The sequence below is a fragment of the Anomaloglossus baeobatrachus genome, chromosome 1, assembly GCF_048569485.1.
Source record: "Anomaloglossus baeobatrachus isolate aAnoBae1 chromosome 1, aAnoBae1.hap1, whole genome shotgun sequence".
Classification (NCBI taxonomy): Eukaryota; Metazoa; Chordata; class Amphibia; order Anura; family Aromobatidae; genus Anomaloglossus; species Anomaloglossus baeobatrachus.
The window spans coordinates 99,122,668-99,137,171 of record NC_134353.1 but is presented as its reverse complement, the minus strand read 5'-3'; the positions used below and the strand labels follow the sequence as shown (position 1 = coordinate 99,137,171).

Below are 14,504 nucleotides of genomic sequence, written 5' to 3'. Positions count from 1 at the left end.
GTCTGGTAAATTGTCAGGACGCCTGAAGCTACTCCCTGACCTAGGGTCCACGTACCTCGTCGTGCCCTGGCCCCTGCCCGGTGATGGCACAAGGCCGCTGGCTGTCCTCCTTGACAGTCCGTGCCCCTTGTCACGATCCCCTGCGATCGGGGTCCAGCTCCTACCAGGCCCAGACCAACGTCTGCTACCTAGTAGTTCCAAGGAGCCCAGCTCCTGACCTCCTCTCACTTTCACCTCCAACACTTCACTCTCCCTTTCTCTGACTGACTCCTGACACTCCTGACCTCCCCTTTAACCAACCCCCCAAGTGGGCGAACCTATTCCACTCAGGCTGTCCACTGGTGTCTGGTGGGGGTGGTGCAGAGTGTTCTAGGATTTTGATTAGCTGGTCTTTGGCAACACCAATGGTTATGGACCCACAACCAAGGAGGAGGTGGATATTGCACAGAAGGGCAGATTGCACAATACCCTGTGACGACCTGAAAGGCCAGTGTGTCACAGATATGTATGTATGTATGTATGTATGTATGTATACATATATATAATATATATATATCTCATGTATACAGTTAGTCTTTCTGTATATTTTGAACTGCAAATTATGATAGATCTTGTATATAACTACGATGCCTTTTGTAACCTAAAATGATCTGATGTCTTGTTGGAGACTACAGCCGTCTGCTTCTGCCCATATGGGTGTGATACGTAAGAAAACCTTACACTGGACTAATCTTCTTTAGGTTTTTTTTTCTGCCTTATAAAACAATTTAATTATGGGAATTTATCCTGTGTCAAATGTGTTCATGGAATTTTTTGGTCTTTATTTTAATCTTTTATTCTCACACTTATGTTTGTCTTTTCCAGGAATTATCTCCTAAACTTGTTGCTGACAATTGTATTTGGAGATATTATAACTTGTCTGTATATCAGTACAATCCTCCTAATTACGGTAGGTCTCATATAACAGGTTCATTTTTTTGTTGTATATTTTACATGTAATTATAATGTGAATGTGAACATGTGCACGTCTTTTATATTTTGTACTAGCAACATGAAGATATTTTTATTGTATTTTTGTTGTAATGCAATACCAACTATTGACAAGGAAAAAGAGCTCCATATTTGTATACTGTGTATGTGTGTGTCACACCGGAGCAAGGGAGTGATTTAAGGGTATGCTTTGACAATGGGGAAAGGGGTCACCACCTACTGTAACTCACCTGTGGCTGATCCTTGAGCCCCCGAACATTTTTAGACTGGTCCTTCCCCACCCCTTTTTGTGCGTAATCATGTGCCTATGCCCTGGCTGACCATGGGCTAGCCCTGACTAATGAGCAGGCATGCAAGACACTAGTTTTACCACGAATATAAAAGCAACATGCAGAAGGGGAGACAATCAAAGTAGAAACAACAGAAAACTCCAATTCTTCTCCTGGGAGGGACTCCACCGAATCCGATGGGGAGAGGACCACAGCTTTTTCCAGAAACAACACCTTCACAGGTCAGCATAGAATGAACTATAACCGGCATAGAAGAAAGTAGAGAGCGGGTTTACATAACAGAAGGGAGTGGCTGCAGCTAAGATTAACAGCTACAAGTCAGACTCAGCAGGATTGAAAAGAAACATTAACCCTTTTATCACAAAATGTGATGAAATACACTTCTACTCAGGATAAATGATGACCATATTTTTAAAAGGATCTACTGGTCCCAGATCTCAACAGGGTGTGACAAGTGTGTGTGTGTGTGTGTGTGTGTGTGTGTGTGTGTGTGTGTGTGTGCGAGAATATACAAATCAATAGATATTAATGAACCCAGGGATTTGCATGTTACTCTATGCCATGTCTTTTTGTATTTAGTGACCTGTAAATGTGAAAGTGATAGTTACAATATGGATCGGTAATAATGTCATTTTTTTACAGCTTTATTGAAGCTGGGTGATATGTATTATTACGGTGGCAAAAGTCAGGACAGAGACCTGGCACTTTCCATGAAGATGTACACACAGGCTGCTCTACAGGGCGAATCTCAGGTAAACAGGTCCGATGTAATGGTCCTCTAAAATGTAATATTCCTGGAAATATTTATATTCTACTGATCTTCTGGATTCCGGAGATAAAGAATCCCTTGTTGATTGACTTCTTATTCTCTTTTGTAGGGTTTCTTCAGTCTAGCCCAACTGGCTCAAGAAGGAATCTCTATACCCGAGTATTTATTAAGACACCTGGAAATCGAGACATCTTTGTATCTTGACAATCGTTCCCTGGCCATAGAGCTCTATGAAAGGTGCAAATAATGGACTCTTATTTCCAGTGCTGCATATAATACCAGTCTCATCATCATATATGTAGCAATTGTGCATTCTTCTACTTAGTGTTAAATATCTTCTGGACATTTTCCTGTTTAATTTTTTTTTTTAATTTGCTAGGGACATGTATTCAATCATTAATTAAAGGGAGTATGTTGCCCCCAAAATACAGAGACTTAGGGTACCATCACACTAAGTGACGCAACCAGCGATCCCACCAGCGATCTGACCTGGCAGGGATAGTTGGTGCATCGCTACATGGTCGCTGGTGAGCTGTCAATCAGGCAGATCTCCACAGTGATCAGAGATCAGTCACCAGCCACCAGCGACCGGTGTAACGACGCTGTGCTTCGTAACCATGGTACACATCGGGTTACTAAGCAAAGCGCTTTTCTTGGATACCCGATATGTACCTTGGTTACCAGCTTACCGCAGGCTGCCAGAAGTCGGCTCCCTGCACATTCAGATCGTTGGTTCCCGCTGTCAAACTCAGCGATGTGTGCTTCTCAGCGGGAGAGCAACGACCAAAAAATGGTCCAAGACATTCAGCAACGACCAGAGACCTCACAGGAGGGGCCAGGTCATTGCTGGATGTCTCACACAGCGACATCGCTAGCAAGATCACTGTTGCGTCACAAAAACCGTGACTCAGCAGCGATGTTGCTAGCGATGTCGCTTAGTGAGACGTGGCCTTTAGCCCCTATAAAAATCATCCATCATTATACAGTTCAATTGTTTATTGGCGGCTGAGAGATCTATTGTTAATCCATATACAAATGATGAGGCTCAGTGCTCCGTTGCACCACTCAGTTTGCATTTTGAACATTCCCCCCAGTCCTGATTGACAGTGATTGCTTCCTTAGAGAGAGCGCTGCCAAACTCAATATTCATCGCTGTCTACTGAGTAAATGATGTCAGGAGACCTATGTAACAGATGTTCTCCATCCCCTCCACCTCTCTGAAGCCGCTAGCTACATCTCTAGGTGTATCAGTGCAGCGAGCGGCGGCTGCAGGCAGGAACCAAAAATCTGAGCGCACCACACTGTGTATGTGCTGCTGGGCTCCTGCAGTGTCAGTGCGCATGCTCTTGGATGCAGATTGAGTTTCAAGCACTGCTCACTTTGCGGAAGAGAGGGCTGTCAATCTGGATCAGGGGGAGAGCTATAAATGTAAATTGGGGGCAAAACTGAATGAATTAATTTGCTTTCTCAGCCCCTAATGCACTAAAATGTATACTGCTGCTATGATTTATATAGAGGCTAAGGGCGGCGTTACACGAGACCATTTATCGTGCGATCGCATGAGCGATTGCACCCTCCCCTGTCGCTTGTGCTTCACGGGCAATTAGTTGCCCGTGGCGCACAAAGTCATTTACCCCGTCACACGTACTTACCTCCCGAACGACCTCGCTGTGGGCGGTGAACATCCTCTTCCTGAAGTGGGAGGGACGTTCCGTGTCACAGCGACGTCACACAGCGGCCGCACAATACAAGCGGAGGGGTGGAGATGAGCGGGACGTAACATCCCGCCCACCTTCTTCCTTCCGCATTGCCGGCGGGACACAGGTAAGCTGTGTTCGTCGTTCCCGGGGTGTCACACGGAGCGATGTGTGCTGCCTCGGGAACGACGAACAACCGGCGCGCAGAAGGAGGAACGACTTTATGAAAATGAATGACGTGTCAACCAGCAATGATAAGGTGAGTATTTTTGCTCGTTCACAGTCGTTCGTAGCTGTCACACGCTACGATATATCAAACGATGCTGGATGTGCATCACGGAATCCGTGACTCCGACGACATATCGCCCGATATATCGTAGCGTGTGACGCCGCCCTAAGTCCTTGTCAAAAGGGTCGTAGATCCCCATGCCATGTGTTATTATATGACGCCTTATTATGTAGGAATACTTATCTAATACTAGAAGGTGGCCCGATTCTACGCATCGGGTATTCTAGAATTTACGTATTGTGTAGTTAATGTATGATTTTTGTTATATATATATAGATGTTGTTGTGTGTAGTTACCAAGTGTTTGTGTAGGGCGCTGTACATGTTCTGGGTGTTGTCTGGGTGTGGCGGGGGGTGAGAGCGGTGTTGTATGTGTGTTGCGTGTGTTGCGTTGTTTGTGGAGCGCTGTGTGTCTGTAGCGTTGTGTGTGTGTGTGTTGCGCGGTTTGTGTGGGTGTGGTGTGTTTTGGGGGGAGGTATGCTTTGTGCAATGTGTGTGTTGCGTGGTATGTGCGTATATTTATGTATGCCGCGGTGTTTGTGTGTTGGGTGTTGTGTGTGTGCAGCGTTGTCTGTGTGTGTGGGTGTCTGTGTAGGGCGGTGTTTGTGGTTCCCAGTGTGTGTGGTGTGGTGTGTTGTGTGTGTGTGTGTGTGTGTGTGTGTGTGTGTGTGTGTGTTGGGGGGAGGTGTGCACCTCCCATCGTGCTCCATCCCCCATGCTGCGCACCCCCCATCGTGCTCCATCCCCCATGCTGCGCACTCCCCATCGTGCTCCATCCCCCATGCTGTGCACCCCCCATCGTGCTCCATCCCCCATGCTGCACCAGCATCAGCCTCTCTGCCCCCAGCATCAGCCTCTCTGCCCCCAGCATCAGCCTCTCTGCCCCCAGCATCAGCCTCTCTCCTCCCAGCATCAGCCTCTCTCCTCCCAGCATCAGCCTCTCTCCTCCCAGCATCAGCCTCTCTCCTCCCAGCATCAGCCTCTCTCCTCCCAGCATCAGCCTCTCTCCTCCCAGCATCAGCCTCTCTCCTCCCAGCATCAGCCTCTCTCCTCCCAGCATCAGCCTCTCTCCTCCCAGCATCAGCCTCTCTCCTCCCAGCATCAGCCTCTCTCCTCCCAGCATCAGCCTCTCTCCTCCCAGCATCAGCCTCTCTCCTCCCAGCATCAGCCTCTCTCCTCCCAGCATCAGCCTCTCTCCTCCCAGCATCAGCCTCTCTCCTCCCAGCATCAGCCTCTCTCCTCCCAGCATCAGCCTCTCTCCTCCCAGCATCAGCCTCTCTCCTCCCAGCATCAGCCTCTCTCCTCCCAGCATCAGCCTCTCTGTCCCCAGCATCAGCCTCTCTCCTCCCAGCCTCAGCCTCCCCCAGCATCAGCCTCTCTTCTCTCAGCCTCCCCCCTCCCAGCCTCCCTCCTCCCAGCCTCCCCCAGCATCAGCCTCTCTCCTCCCAGCCTCCCCCTCCCAGCCTCCCCCAGCATCAGCCTCTCTCCTCCCAGCCTCCCTCCTCCCAGCCTTCCCCAGGATCAGCCTCTCTCCTCCCAGCCTCCCTCTTCCCAGCCTTCCCCAGAATCAGCCTCCACCTCCCGGCCTCCCTCAGCATCAGTCTCCCTCAGCATCAGCCTCCCCCAGCATCAGCCTCTCTCCTTCCAGCCTCCCCCAGCATCAGCCTCCCCCAGCATCAGCCTCTCTCCTTCCAGCCTCCCCCAGCATCAGCCTCCCCCAGCATCAGCCTCTCTCCTCCCAGCCTCCCTCCTCCCAACCTCCCCCAGCATCAGCCTCCCCCTCCCAGCCTCCCCCAGCATCAGCCTCCCCCAGCATCAGCCTCTCTCTTTCCAGCCTCCCCCAGCATCAGCCTCTCTCCTCCCAGCCTCCCTCCTCCCAACCTCCCCCAGCATCAGCCTCCCCCAGCATCAGCCTCTCTCCTTCCAGCCTCCCCCAGCATCAGCCTCCGCCTCCCAGCCTCAGCCTCCGCCTCCCAACCTCCCCCAGCATCAGCCTCTCTCCTCCCAGCCTCCCCCAGCATCAGCCTCTCTCCTCCCAGCCTCCCCCAGCATCAGCCTCTCTCCTCCCAGCCTCCTCCAGCATCAGCCTCTCTCCTCCCAGCCTCCCCTAGCATCAGCCTCCCCCTCCCAGCCTCCCCCAGCATCAGCCTCTCTCCTTCCAGCCTCCCCCAGCATCAGCCTCCCCCAGCATCAGCCTCTCTCCTCCCAGCCTCCCCCAGCATCAGCCTCCCCCTCCCAGCCTCCCCCAGCATCAGCCTCCCCCAGCATCAGCCTCTCTCCTTCCAGCCTCCCCCAGCATCAGCCTCTCTCATCCCAGCCTCCCCCAGCATCAGCCTACACCCTCCCAGCTTCCCCCAACATCAGCCTCCCCCAGCATCAGCCTCTCTCCTTCCAGCCTCCCCCAGCATCAGCCTCCCCCATCCCAGCCACCCCCAGCATCAGCCTCCCCCAGCATCAGCCTCTCTCCTCCCAGCCTCCCCCAGCATCAGCCTCCCCCAGCATCAGCCTACACCCTCCCAGCCTCCCCCAACATCAGCCTCCCCCAGCATCAGCCTCCCCCTCCCAGCCTTCCCCAGGATCAGCTTCTCTCCTCCCAGCCTCCTCCAGCACGCCGTGCTCCTCTGCCGACACTCACAGATCCGATCGCATACACTCACACACACTCACACCCACCCGATCGCATACACTCACACCCACCCGATCGCATACACTCACACCCACCCGATCGCATACACTCACACCCACCCGATCGCATACACTCACACCCACCCGATCGCATACACTCACACCCACCCGATCGCATACACTCACGCACACCCGATCGCATACACTCACGCACACCCGATCGCTTACACTCATGCACACCCGATCGCTTACACTCATGCACACCCGATCGCTTACACTCATGCACACCCGATCGCATACACTCACGCACACCCGATCGCATACACTCACGCACACACACATTGACGATATTGCACGTACGCGCTCATACTCACAACATCCGGAGATACCACATGCTTCTGGCCATGTGATCCTCCGGCAGGTCCTGGAAGCTCACAGCACAGTATCGCGGCCGAGAAGCAAGCGATATCTCCGGATGCTGTGTGTGTGGATGCGATGTGATGTGAGAGTGAGTGTGATCTGATGTGTGTGTGTGTGTGTGTGTGTGTCTGTTGTTATGTGTGTGTGTATTTTCTGCCGCTGCAGGACCTTGATGCGCTGGTAACTATGCTACCATGGTTACCAGCGCATCACGTCCCCCACTCGCACGGGAGCCCACACCAGCATACGGCGGCAAACCCCAGCAATGCGACGGTTTGTGTCGGCTGGGTTGGCGGAGTATGCTGGTGTGGGCTCCCGGGGGTACAGTACTCACCTGGTAGTCGTGTCTCCGTGTCAGTTCGGGGGATGCGTGCGGGGGGCGGGGCCAGAGCGAGCGTGCATTGCGTGAGGGGGCGGGGCGTGGCAGAGTTGCCAATACGTGCAGGGTGCCGGGGCGAGAGGCCAATCCGTGTGGGGGGCGGAGCCTGTGCGAGCGGCCGGCCAATCAGTGTGGGGGGGAGCCAGGGCGAGCGACCAATCCGTGCGGGGGGGGCGGGGCCATGGCGAGGCCAGTGGCCAATCCGCTTTGTGTCACCGTAAGGACACAATTTTGGACCAAGACAGACAGACAGACAGACAGACTAAGGCAATTATATATATATAGATGGTATTAAATGGAGCTTGTCAGGAATCTTGTAAATTATGTAGTTGTATGGATCCTTCAAGAGATCCTTAAAGAGAACCTGTCATCTACAATGAGGCTTTAATTTATAAGAAGCTGTGGAGGTAGATTTTCCGGGAGATCTATCTCCGGCCCATAGATCTTAGCAGCTCATTTACATATTAAGAAAATTAAGGCTTATTCTGGAATATGACATCAGATCACAGATATCAGGATATTCTTTTATTCAACTTTCTATGACCTACATGTCCATATAGATGCATTAGGAGGGCTGATCCTACACACAGATTTCCTTTTAAAGGGGTTATCCTTGACTTATGACATCAATGACCTGTTCTTCTTATACTGTAGGTCATCATTAGATCGGAGATTGTCCAACAGACACCACCCACAACGATCTGCTATAAATGGGTCTCATGGTGGCCAGAAATAATATGTACAGAGACTTAAACCACATCTCTGTACTCTCTGTTGTGGCCATTATGGTACTCCGCTCTGCTCCAATCATTTCAACTGTAAGTGAGCTGCAGTACCCAGGAATGGCCACTACATAGTGCCCAGAGCTGTTCACTGTTTATTTCCAGTGGACTTGGGATCCGCTCACTGCTGATCAGTGGGGTTGCTGGGTGTCTCACCTCCAATGATCAGGAATTGATGACTATTCTAAGGACAGTATCAGTATTTGCTGTTAATCTTACTGTAATCAGGTCAATAGTTTAAAGGGATTATCCAGGTTTTGTATGAAAGTCTGCCATCATTCTGTAACTGTAGACTGGCTAGTCCTCATAATGTACACTCTCAGGATTCTCCTGCGGTGGAAATCGGTGCTTATGTGACAAGTGAATTGTGTAAAGTCATGCACATGTGACGCCCTGGCAAAACCAGGTAGTCACAGATAGGCTCTTGCATTACACCGTTCCCTCACAAGGAAACACACAGCCAACCATTAAACCCTAGTCACCCCCCTTAGGGACAGATAGACACACCAGTGAGCGTGGCCAGGCAGTTAGTGCACGCCCACCATGGTTCCAGACTGCCCGGGGCGGGAAAAGCAGCAGTTCAGTTTTAGAGTTCAGTGAGAGTGGAGGTCAGGCCTGGGTGTCAGGCCTGAAGCAAACTGACAGGTACCAGGGTAGGAGCCCTGGTACCACTGGCTAGGAGGCAGACTGTGGTCTCCGTCAGCAGGAGACGGGAAGACTGCTCAGCAGAACCGAGGTGGACCGGGACAGGGTTGTAGCCCGCCGGTACCGACACCGGGGACCCGACCGGAAAAAGTGCACAAAGGGGGGTACTTGGACCCTGAAGCCAGCAGCCAGAACCTACTGGAACTGGTTAATTAACCGATTGAGGCCAGGACTAGAGGTCCTGTCCCACCCAAAGTCCCTCATAGAAGACAACAGCCCACCGATTAGGGATAAGAGGTCATCGCCAGGGCCCATAGATCCCACGGGCCAGCGTCTGTGGGCACGGCATCTTAGGCCACAGCCAGCCGGGAGCGAACTCCCGAGTTTCATACCGGGGGAGTCCATTGAACACAAAAAGGTGCAGGAAAAGCATAGAGACCACCAACCGGGTGGGGGATACCGAATGCAACCAGCTGCGGCACCGGCCACCACCACCTTGGTTTACCAGAGACTCGTGTGTTCTACTGAAAGTGAGTACACCAACACCCCCTGCGGTTGTCATTCCACTGCACCAGAGCCATCGGGTCCTGGAGCCACCATCCCTGCCCAAGGAGGGGTTAACATCTTGCTACACAACATCTCCCCCGGGTGCCCCGTAACAGCAGCGGTGGTGTCCCACCTCACCACACACTGTGGGTGGCATCACAAACTTATTACGACTTAGCCTGTACATCTACGTCCCCAATTTTATTCGGCGTGTCCGTGAGACCCCCGGATCCGGAGACCCTCGAGCCACCCACCGGAAGGTCTGGGCCTGAGCAGCGGCGGCTGCTGGCACGGGGGCGGCACACACATATAGTAGGTATGTGGTCGGGAGTATGCATATAGCATACTTGCAGTCATATGACCACCCGGTCTCTGCACCAGCACTGGAGAATCTTGACTGCTCGCGCTGTGCACTCAGTGAAGATTCACAAGTCTTCAGTCACATAGAGTAACTCCAGACTTTCATTCCAAATCTAAACAACCTTTTTAAACAAATTCCTGGAGCATTTCATTGTGTTATTCTGCAAATAAAAACACCCAGAAATTTGGGAGTCACGGTGAGCTACTGCCACTTGACATGAGCAAAAATGTCAGATTTTGCATATTGGTTCTTTGTAAGTTTGACTTAAGCCTGCTTTACACATTGCAATTTCGCATACGATATCATATGCGATTTGCAACGCCCGCATCGTATGTGCGGCACGTTCAATTTGTTGCATGTGCCGCACAAACGATTAACCCCCGTCACACGCACTTACCCGTCCATACGACCTTGATGTGGGCGGCGAACGTCCACTTCGTGGAGTGGGAGGGACGTTCGGCGTCACAGCTACGTCATGCGGCAGGTGGCCAATAGAAGTGCAGGGGCGGAGCTGAGCGGGACGTAAACATCCCGCCCACCTCCTTCCTTCCGCATTGCTGGCCGGGAGCCGCAGGACGCAGGTAAGATCTGTTCATCATTCCCGGGGTGTCACACACTGCGATGTGCGCTACCCCGGGTACGATGAACAACCTGACGTTCAATTCATGAGGAATGAACGACGTGCGTGCGATGAACGTTTTACCGTTCAATCGCAATCGCACGTAGCTGTTACACACTACAATGTACCTTGCGATGCCGGATGTGCGGCACTTACGACGTGACCCCGCCGACACATTGTAAGATATATTGTAGCGTGTAAAGCGGGCTTTACTGTCACTTTTCCTGTATTGCTTCTTTTGCAATAATATTAAAATTGTAATTTTACAAGATCTATTGTTATGCAAATACACAGGGCTGTTTAAAGTTGATAACTTTCCTAAAGAATATATATTTATTGTTCATTTTCTCTCGAAATGTAAAGTTGAGTAACATTCTAAATAATTTTTATTGCCATTTCTTACCATTTTGCTGCTACCGAGCGCCTAGAAGTCCTTTTATATCAGCTTTGAAGAGCACATGAAAAGATAAATAGGTCAGAGCTCCTGCTTCTGACTGTTCTCTCTACTCTCCCTCTCCATTCTCTGTGTTGGAAACAGTAGTAGCAAGGAGGGTGAGGGGTTATACACAGGTCTGAAGAATAGAGAGGCAAGAAAGTATATACAGTCTCAGGGAGGCAAGTAAAAACTGCCATGGAAAAGGAGGAAAGTAGATGATGAGGAAATAAGTGCAGGATAGAAGCTGTGCTCATAATTAACTGAAGCCTAAGGCTATGTGTCCACGGGAGAAAGTACCTGCGGATTTTTCTGCATCAAAATCCGCAGCTTTCCCCCGGAATTCGCACCTTAGCATAGGTGCGGATTTCGTTGCGGATTTTGATGCGGATTTTGTCCATTGTACTCTATTGTGTTTCTGAATAAAGCTTAGTCTGTTTTGAAGGAAAAAAAAGGCTCTTTATGTCATTTCCTGTCCCAACCCTCCTTTCGTCTCCATTATCCATTTTGTAATAAAGGGGCAGAAATGTTTAAAGGGAACCTGTCGCCACTTTTTTTGTAAAAAGCTGCGGCCAACACCACTGTGCTCTTATATACAGCATTTTAACAGGCTGTATATAATAACCCAGTGGTGGTGGCCGCAGCTTACAGCCAAAAAATGTGGTGCCATGTTCCCTTTCACTGGTATTTTTTTAAAAAAAAAAAAAATGTGCTCCGCTGTATTTTCACTGTCCAGCCCGATGCAAGCAAGCAACTGAGGGCTGTGCTTCTCAGCGGGATAAGGCTGAAGCATTCTCTGCCCCTCCCGCTGAGAAAAACAGTCCTCAGCTGCCCCTGAAAATGGCGGCTCCGTTGTGAAGCGCCATTCACAGGTGCTGTACCGAGGCTCATCCAGCTGCCCTGATGCATTGGCTGGCTGGGTAATAACGTGGTTAATGCCAGTTTTCTGCAAACTGGCACTAAGCCCGAAGTTCATAATGTCATGCCTGTGTAGACACGGCCATTATGAACCTCCATTTGGTACTAAATAAAAGAAAACACTTTTATGTGAAAGAAAAACACACACACACACATCCCTGATTGCCATCTTTATTACTCCCAAGCCTCAGAGGTTAATCCAGGACAATTGTAATCACTGGTTTGCTCTCTGCCGGCTGCTGTGAGCGGCAGAACTCACTGGCCGGGTCAGCTCAGTTCATGGCTGAGCCCGGGTCACAGCGTCAGCCGGTCACAGCAGCCGTCAGTGTATTAAATGCTGAACAGCTCTCTTCCGGCAGCTGGGAACGTCTGACGTCAGAGCCCTGGTCAGTTGACTTAATTCGCGAGCGCGGGCGGGTCAGCTGACTGCACACCGACCAGCTGACGTGCCGGGCTCTGATGTGCACTCATGTGACCCGGGCATGGACGTCAGCCGGTACCAGCAGCCGGAAGAGAGCTTTGCAGCATCTCGAACACTGACGGCTGCTGGGACCGGCTGACGTCCGTGCCCAGGTCACATGAGTGCACATCGTCAGCTGACCCGCCTGCGCTCGCGAATTAAGTCAGCTGACCAGGGCTCTGATATCAGACGTTCCCAGCTGCCGGAAAAGAGCTGTGCAGCATTTAATAATACACTGACGGCTGCTGTCACCGGCTGAAGTCAGTGCCCGGGTCAGCCGGGTGCACATCGGAGCCCGGCTCGGAGTTGTCATGGATTATCGTCGGGGGATTCAGGGAGTAATAAAGATGGCAATCAGGGATGTGTGTGTGTTTTTCTTTCAAATAAAATTTTTAAAAAAAGTGTTTTCTTTTCTTTAGTACCAAACGGAGGTTCATAATGGCCGTGTCTACACAGGCATGACATTTTGAACCTCGGGCTTAGTGCCAGTTTGCAGAAAACTGGCATTAACCCCGTTATTACCCAGCCAGCCAATGCATCAGGGCAGCTGGATGAGCCTCGGTACAGCACCTGTGAATGGCGCTTCACAACGGAGCCGCCATTTTCAGGGGCAGCTGAGGACTGTTTTTCTCAGCGGGAGGGGCAGAGAATGCTTCAGCCTTATCCCGCTGAGAAGCACAGCCCTCAGTTGCTTGCTTGCATCGGGCTGGACAGTGAAAATACAGCAGAGCACATTTTTTTTTTTTAAAAAGAATTGTGAAAAAAGACCTGGGATCCTGTTTTGCCAGCTAAAAGCAAGCAGCCTGTAACTAGCTGCTTTTAGCTGGCAATCCAGAGTCCGGACACAACACGACTACACTGCAACTACTCTACACTACAAAATGGTGAAACTTCCTCTTCCTGAACTATCCTACATCACTTCCTGCGGATTTGTTTGCTAAATCCGCACCAAATCCGCAGGAAAAAGAGCCTGTGGGAACAGACCTGCGGATTTTACACCTTGCATTGACTTGCATGGGAAAAATCCGCAACAAAATCCGCAACAATAATTGACATGCTGCAGATTTTTCCGGATCAAAATCCGCGGCAAATCCGCCGCGGAAAAATCCGCAGCATGGGCACAGCATTTCCAAAATGCCATTGAAATGGCTTGGAAGTGCCGCTGCTGCAGATTTTCGGCAAATCCGCGGCAAAATCCGCGGCAAATCCGCAGCGTGGGCACATAGCCTTACTCTGGATATACAGATGCCTCACATGCAGCCTATATCACTCAGAAGTAAATTCCCAAAAGAAAAACTGAAACTTAGATCAAACTGTAAACTACTCATTATGCGGCTTGAAAATGAAAGGACTGAAGATTGCAGACTGAAACTTAGTAGATCACTTTAGTAAATATAAATGCAGTAACATAGGTAAAAATATTTAATTATTATATTATTAAATTATATATAAAACATTTTTCTCATGTACCTTTTTTCTGAAAATCTGAGGTTGTGGGTTATATTATCACTTAGGCAGGTTACGATGCAATTGTTTTTATTCTTCCTTCCACAATCTTCCAGCATCTCCGAGTAGATGGGCAAAACAAGATACCAAACTGGGACCGGTAGTACCATTGCCCTCGTACCTGACGATACCCACTGTCTCCCAACGTTTGGTTGGCCCATAGCTTTTGTATCTCCTATTGGTGTAGCCTTCAATCACAGCTTATACTCCTCCCTCCAGACGACGGATATCACGACTGTAGCACATGTATCCAGTTCCAGTTGGCAACAACACCCCTCCTCAGTGTCATAAGTACCCCAAGCCATGACCCGATTTTGAGCCAGGAAATTATTATTATTATTTTTATTATTATGGCGCCATTTATTCCATGATGGAATGCCCACCCAATGCTAACACTGCGGTGGCGAATTTATTTTTCCTTAGGCCGAGCCCCTCACCTGGAACTTCATGTAAGACCCCATGTGGTGACACCTCCAATGGGTCTACTATCACCATTCATATAATGAGACTAGTGGCTGGGAGAACAATGGCTTACCTGAGGCCCCTGACTGCTGAGATCGTTATACAGGTCGCTACTGCGACCTGTATTGTTCCTGCATCGCTGGTAAGGTCTGACTGTGTGACATCTCACCTGCGACCTCCCAGAGACTTACCAGCGATCCCTATCTGGTCGCATCGTTTTTGGGATCACTGGTAAGTCGTTGTGTGTGACTGGGCCTTTACACTAACAAGAGTAACTGAATAATTGCTTTACTCTAATTACCAATCTCCTGCCT

At 50.4% G+C, this 14,504-nt stretch overlaps 1 protein-coding gene across 1 annotated transcript in view; it reads left to right on the top strand.

The window, feature by feature from the left end:
- Nucleotides 1-14,504, top strand: part of SEL1L3 (SEL1L family member 3) — a 163,917-nt gene that overhangs the window by 140,453 nt on the left and 8,960 nt on the right. Inside the window, exons 20-22 of the mRNA XM_075346942.1 lie at nt 865-949; nt 1,923-2,032; nt 2,159-2,286. Of these exons, the coding sequence (XP_075203057.1) occupies nt 865-949; nt 1,923-2,032; nt 2,159-2,286 (323 nt within the window). The remainder of the gene's footprint in view (nt 1-864; nt 950-1,922; nt 2,033-2,158; nt 2,287-14,504) is intronic.